This window comes from Phragmites australis, chromosome 7, assembly GCF_958298935.1.
Source record: "Phragmites australis chromosome 7, lpPhrAust1.1, whole genome shotgun sequence".
Lineage (NCBI taxonomy): Eukaryota > Viridiplantae > Streptophyta > Magnoliopsida > Poales > Poaceae > Phragmites > Phragmites australis.
The window spans coordinates 36774638-36781577 of record NC_084927.1 but is presented as its reverse complement, the minus strand read 5'-3'; the positions used below and the strand labels follow the sequence as shown (position 1 = coordinate 36781577).

The following is a 6940-nucleotide window of genomic DNA, read 5'->3' as shown; positions in this document are numbered from 1 at the left end:
GGGAGGCGGGTAGGACGGCGCCGGGGAGGAAGTCGCGTGGGGCGGGTTGGGTAGGTCGCGCGGGGAGGGAGAGGGGGTGTTTTTTTGGTTTTGACGTGAGGGGATCAGGGGAATGGATGGACGGAGGATGGGGCGGACGAAGATGCGTTCGTGGGGGCACAGACGGACGATGCGGGGTGAGCGGGCGAAGGATGGGACAATCGAACCAATTTATTAGATACTTTTTAAGTTGAAGTGATATTGTAATTTAGATTTATTTTGGATTTAGTCTTACATATCTATTGTAATCATTTGCTCCCTGTGAGGAAAATATGAACATTGGTCTATAGATACATGAGGCGCATACGCTGATACGCACGTATAGTCACATGCCAATTTTTGCGCCCTCAATTTTGCATCAGACGGCCATTGGAGCGAACACAGGAGAGACTCAGCGAGGGTACACTCCTCCGCTTAAATTCTTATTTTTTAACAGATTTTAAGGAACCTACTACTTTTTCGCTAAGTTATAAAAACACCATCATACCCCGTTCAATTTATAGGCCGGGTCCGCCGGCCGGGCTGCACAAACGTTCGTGCTGTTCCTGATGGACGGTGGGGATATGGAAGCAGAAACCAGCTGGGGCACGGGCACGAATCCTCCTGCGACACGCGGTGACCCGTCCTCGATCTTCTCGAAGGATCATGCTGCAGAGCAGACGCGCGAAAGCCATGGTCGCTCACGTGGAAAGAGCATCTCGGCTTCGCGGCTCGCACGGCACCTAATCCAAACCCACGAGGGAATAATGCGCAAACAGGAGGGGCTGGACGCAAAAACACTGGCGAGCGAGCGCAAGTTTCTATCTAGTATAGAAATGTGCCAAGCTCGTCTCCTCGTGCTCCCCCTCCGCCCCCGCTCCTCCCAAATCCCCTAAATTTGACACGTTTGCGGACCGATTCGGGGCTCCCCGTTGCTTGGTTCGAGCAAGCTCGTCATCCCCGCTGGTGATCTGGTGGGGATGGGGTACTTGAGCACCGTGATCGGCCACCCCACTGACGGATCGCCCGTCAGCGGCGGCGGCCTCAGGTGGAAGCGATTATCGGAACTGCTCTCTCGTTCGCCTCATGTTTTTTGTTTGATTTGTGTTTTCTCTACTTGAATTTTGATATAAGCGCTTCAATTTGCAAATCCCGTTGGTGTGTGATTAGTTTGATAAATGTAATACTTCTATGCTACAAACTGGGCTAATACCTTGCTCTTAGAAGAATAAGGAAAAAACTAGGCTAAGCTCGTATGGTTGAGCTCGAATAATCAGAGAAAAATTATTTATTGCAAATGACACGAAAATCTATGAATTTGGACTTGTGTCATCGTGCCTATAGACTTATACTAGCTTGCCATGTCAGTTCTTAGTGGTATAAGACATTAGCTCATTTGTCATTTCTGTTGTACCTGTACAAACTAAACACTACATGGCAAGAAGTCAGCCAGTTATATCTTTTCAAATTAGCCTAACTGTAATTATTGTAGTGGCATCACAATCCAGATCCATGTACTGGTATATTTGTGTCTACACCATTTGTGGTAGGCTGCGATCTCTAGGGTATTGATATAGTAGTTTGGCTTTTAGGGTATTGTCATTAGAAAAACATCGAATCAATGGACTATCACTTTATAGTTGTATTACTTGCTCAGTATTTCTCATTCATTTTTCTGCCAGCCAGAATGGTAAATTTAGCTATGGCTATGCAAGCTGCCCTGGTAAAAGGGCTTCCATGGAAGACTTCTATGAGACAAAAATTGACTGTGTTGATGGTCAGATTGTTGGTCTATTTGGAGTTTTTGATGGTATGGATTTCTTTCACTTGCATAATTTTGTTTATAGATATCTTGAGCATAATTTTCATCCATAGCTTGTTCTTTCTGATCCCATAACTAATGGTTTATTTGTGTAGGTCATGGTGGTGCTAAAGTAGCAGAGTATGTTAAAGAAAACCTCTTCAGCCATCTTCTTAGGCATCCAAAGTTCATCAGTGATACCAAAGTGGCTATAGGTATTGTTTTGTCCCCTTTTCCACTAATTCTCTCTAATGCTAAATTGTGTGAACACAATTAGCAGAGTTTGCGTGGTGGTATTATCTACAGATGATGCTTATAAAAGCACCGATAGTGAATTCTTGGAATCTGACAGTACTCAAAATCAATGTGGGTCGACTGCATCAACTGCTGTCCTTGTTGGTGATCGTCTCTTTGTCGCAAATGTTGGTGACTCTAGGACTATCATCTGTAGGGGAGGAAATGGTAATAAAGAGTTTACTGTGCTTGTTCTTCGATTCCCGTGTTGCTTTTACTTAATACTTTTTGAGACAATTTGCTTTCATCTAAACTTCTTTAATGAAAATAGCAGAATCGATTCCCATGTTGCTTTTACTTAATACTTTTGGGGACAATTTGCTTTCATCTAAACTTCTCTAGTGAAAATAGCAGAATATGAAAATAAGGTAAAATCTCCTTTGATTTCCTTCAATTTACTACAAGTACAACAGTGTTTTAATTATGTGATACTCAATATTGGTTATTAGTAACTGGTCTTGTTAAGACTTTTCGTGGATTTTGGAATAGGGATTTATCGTCGAATACATTCTCTATATTTTTTCATTCATGCTTGTAAACTTTAGGTGATATTATCAATATGATACTTTTTGAGATATTTCCTAAGGTCTGAATTTTGGCCTTGTTTTGCTAAAAAAATCTACTAATAGTAAGACAGCATAATTATTTCAGTCTCAGCTAGGCATTTTATGGCCGAGATTCAACATATGTTGACCATAAAAGAGTGTTATTGGAAGTAATCTGTGTCAGTGCCTCAGTGGTGATACCATTTAATCACTTCTTAACTTACTATGGTCTGCTGGTTTTTGCAGCTATTGCTGTTTCAAAAGATCACAAGCCTGACCAGACAGATGAGCGGCAGCGTATTGAAGATGCTGGAGGTTTTGTGATGTGGGCAGGTAGACCAGTCACTGCATTTTCTTCATATTTTCTGGGTGTAATATGATACTCTTCCTAATGACCATGCTTTGTTCCATAGGAACATGGCGTGTTGGTGGTGTACTTGCTGTTTCTCGTGCTTTTGGTGACAAACTCTTAAAGCAATACGTAGTTGTGGATCCAGAGATCCAAGTACGTAACTTTGGACATTTAAGTATTTGTTATATCACTTACTTTTCCAAATTGCATATGTATGTGTGTAGGTATTCACCTTCATGCTATGCTCATGACTCTCCTTGCGGTAGGAGACAGTAGTAGTAATCTTACTGGGATGGTTTCTTGTTTACGTTTAGTCATGTAAGATGCATACATCTATTGTCGGTATTATATCATCTCGGTGTTCGGTGATAAATGTCTAGCATGAATGCTTTCCATCAGTTCTGAGATCACAAAAACCTAAAGTGGAAGTCACCCTCTATCCCGAAGAACTCCTGTTTTCTTTTAGTAATTTTTTTTTCTTGAACAAATGATGATTGTGTTTTGTAATGATTTGGTGGGTTATAGGAGGAAGTTGTCGATGACACACTTGAGTTTCTCATCCTTGCAAGTGATGGACTGTGGGATGTGGTCTCTAACGAGGTAAAATCAAGGAAGTGCAAAGAATCAGACGATCTGACCTTCTCTTACTGTTTTCCTTGCGCTTGGTACCGCCGGTTTACAATGTTGTCATGCAGGAAGCTGTCGCCATGACCAGATCCATTCAGGACCCAGAAGAAGCTGCAACGAAGCTCTTGCAAGAGGCCTACAAGAGGGAGAGCCATGACAACATAACCTGTGTTGTCGTACGCTTCTTGCATGGGCAAGGGAGTAGCGGATCTGCTTAAAGCAAGTAATAGTGAAATTACTCTATGCAGTGTTGTGCTGTGATATACATGCCTTAATTGATATTTCATGGTTAAATGGAGAAACGCTGAAAGTAGGATACATGTATTCTGATGGGAGAAGGAACTGGGAAATGTGTGTACCTTAGGTTAAACAATAAATTATCTGGCCATCGTCCACCGTAGTTTCGTGTTGAAGTTTGGCGCGACGATAGTGTTGTATTGCTGTGGAAAACAGGATAATTGTTCCTAGGTTCAATGTATGTGGAGATAACTTTTTTCCCTAGTGTTCTTTTAATCACCCTCCATCAGCTCCTTTTGGCAGTGAGTCCGTACCATATAGACTCTTAGATAAGTTGTAAGTATTTCGGTGATTAATGATAGTAATACCATTGTGATTAATAAGTTTGTGTTGAAGAGTATTAAAATTTTAGTTTACAATGATGATTGGATAAGCTTGGTCCTTAAATTTGATTTTATAGATGATCAAAGGATATGAACATGAAAAGTATGAATCTTCTAATTCTAAGTGTCATAATGGAATAAATAATACTTAAAATATTATATGTTCTATTGTCTAGTTTTTTGACTATACTATAAAAAAGGACTAAGAGTAGTAGCTTATTATAATTGAGTCTAGACTTGTTTACATGTATACTTGTGAAATTTTACTGCTAGATAGCTCAGAGAAGCTCAATGGATAAGTTTGAATTGTATAAGTTTAGAAAAGATTGTACACGTCGAATGGTTCGGCAACTCCATTATTATACACGTCTGGGTGTTTTTGACTTATAACAGAAAATTTAAGAACACGTCGGATGGTCCGACGTTGAGATAATGAACACACCATGGTGAAAAGGATTTGATGTTGCATAGAGGGGGGAGTTGAATAGGCGGAACCTGAAAATTTTTACAAACTAAAAGTAGCAGATTAGCAATATACGAACTGCCCACATATTTTTTTAACCTTTGCAAATATATGAAGGTTCCACAGCAATCTGCAGATGCTCTGGAGATTTTTGAGAAAACTCAAGTAGATGCCTATGCAACTTATTTCACCAAGTGCCTGCAGCTCAAACCTCACAAAGAGATAGATTGGGTCAAAACCCTAAAAATGAATGGGAACAAAAATATACAATAAATCACAAGAAATTGACAACTATGAAGGATTTGTTCATCGAAGTTTGGTCACTCCATAAAGAAGGGTCTACGTCTCTGTTGAGGAGATCACAAAAAGCCGAGTCTCTTTCAACCCTTTTCTCACCTAAGAGACCACAAAGATCGAGTTAGTGTTGCTTACTCAAATTGCATAGGTAATACAAACATTCTAGGGTTCACCACAAGATTAGGAGCTCGATGGTCGATACCTAGCAATCTAGGTGGACAAACAACTAAGAGTAACAAACACGAAAATCACCAGCTTGACGGAGAAAACGAGTGCTCAAAGGATAGATTTGAATCTTACTAGCACTATTCCTTGCTCTCACTCAATCACATTCAAGATTTCACCTAGAATTACAATGGGGAGTAAGAAGAGGGGCTTTGAATGTCTTTGAGCTGTTTGTCTCAAGTTTGGTCGAGTAAAAAAGAGATGCTACCTCTTAGAGAGAGAGTGTGTGGGGTATAAATACTTCACACACAAAAAACTAGCCGTTACACCTGTGAAAATGCAGACACTTCACAAAAGTGCGGATATTCCGTAAATTCTCCAAGCGGTGAAGCCTTGTACGAGATTAGGCTCTGATACCAATTGAAAAGGATCTGATGTCGCCTAGAGGGGGGTGAATAGGCAGAACCTGAAAATGTTTACAAACTAAAAGCAGCGGATCATCAATATACAGACTGTCTGCATATTTTTTCCAGAACCAGTTCCGCAGGAATCTACGGATACTCCAAAGATTTCTGGGAGAACTCAAGTAGATGCCTATGCAACTTCAACGTAGATCAAATCTATGAATTATGAAGCACCAGATGATGTGTTCCAACCTATTTCATCAAGTATCTGTAGCTCAAACCTCACAAAGAAATAGATCGGGTCAAAACCCTAAAAATAAATGAGAACAAGATTATACAACAAACCTCAATAAATTGACAAATACGACACAAAGATTTGTTCACCAAAGTTTGGCCATTCCATAAAGAAGTGCATATGTCTCTGTTGAGGAGGTCACAAAGAGTCGGATCTCTTTTAACCCTTTCCTCACCCAAACAACCATAAAGATCGAGTTAGGATTACTTACTCAAATTTCAAGGGTAATACAAACATCCCGGGACTCACCACAAGGTTGGGAGCTTGATGGATGACGCCTAGCTGTCTAGGTAGACAAACCACCAAGAGTAACAAACATGAAAATCACTGGCTTGACAAAGAAAACAAGTACTCAAATGATGGATTTGAATCTTAATAGCACTATTCCTTGCTCTCACTCAATCTCACTCAAGATTTCATCTAGAATTACAAAGGGGAATATGGAGAGGGGCTTTGAATGTCTTTGAGCTGTTTGTCTCAAGTTTGGTCGAGTAAAAAAGAGTTGTTGCCCCTTGGAAAGAGAGAGTGTGGAGTATAAATACTTCACATAAAAAATTAGCCGTTACACCTATGAAAATGCAAACACTCTGCAAAAATACGGACATTCCGCAAAAGTGCGGACCTTCCGCACAATCCTAGTTAACCCAAACTCTGCTTAAGTGCAGACTATCAGCAAAAATACGGACCCTCTACATTTGCAAATATCTAAAATATTAGGGCTAATTTAGGTGCAAGTGTTGTGTTCGATGTGTCTCTTATAGGTTTGTTAGATCTTTTGAGCATTATTTCTTTGCAAACAAGTAAATTTTATATCCCTTTATAGTATGACATTCTAAACATAAATTCAAAAGATAAATGAATTTAAATCTATAAGATCCATATGCTACTTTTCTTTTTTTTCTTTTTAGGATCACCATGCGTCAAATTCTCACATGATTGAATTACAAATGTCCATACTTTACAAAACTCATTATTTCTTTAATTATTTTGTCATCATCACCAAAACCCACTTAAGGGGCCTAGAAGCACTTTCACGGAGCATTTTACAAGAGATGTTCA

General features: G+C 39.9%; 1 protein-coding gene across 1 annotated transcript; it reads left to right on the top strand.

Moving 5' to 3' along the window:
• Nucleotides 1-800: 800 nt before the first annotated feature.
• LOC133925159 (probable protein phosphatase 2C 45) lies at nucleotides 801-4138 on the top strand. Its single transcript, XM_062371013.1, has 8 exons — nucleotides 801-1066; nucleotides 1701-1828; nucleotides 1936-2034; nucleotides 2126-2281; nucleotides 2905-2991; nucleotides 3072-3163; nucleotides 3536-3610; nucleotides 3706-4138. The coding sequence occupies exons 1-8, from the start codon at nucleotides 999-1001 to the stop codon at nucleotides 3853-3855; spliced, it is 855 nt and encodes a 284-aa protein (XP_062226997.1). The 5' UTR covers nucleotides 801-998; the 3' UTR covers nucleotides 3856-4138.
• The last annotated feature ends 2802 nt before the right edge of the window (nucleotides 4139-6940 follow it).

Bases quoted from the DNA above. Each gene is read 5' to 3' on its own strand.
- LOC133925159 (XM_062371013.1), top strand. From the start codon at position 999: ATGGGGTACTTGAGCACCGTGATCGGCCACCCCACTGACGGATCGCCC. The intron at 1,829-1,935 runs GTATGGATTTCT...TTATTTGTGTAG, and splicing joins TCTATTTGGAGTTTTTGATG to GTCATGGTGGTGCTAAAGTA. The intron at 2,035-2,125 runs GTATTGTTTTGT...TATTATCTACAG, and splicing joins TGATACCAAAGTGGCTATAG to ATGATGCTTATAAAAGCACC.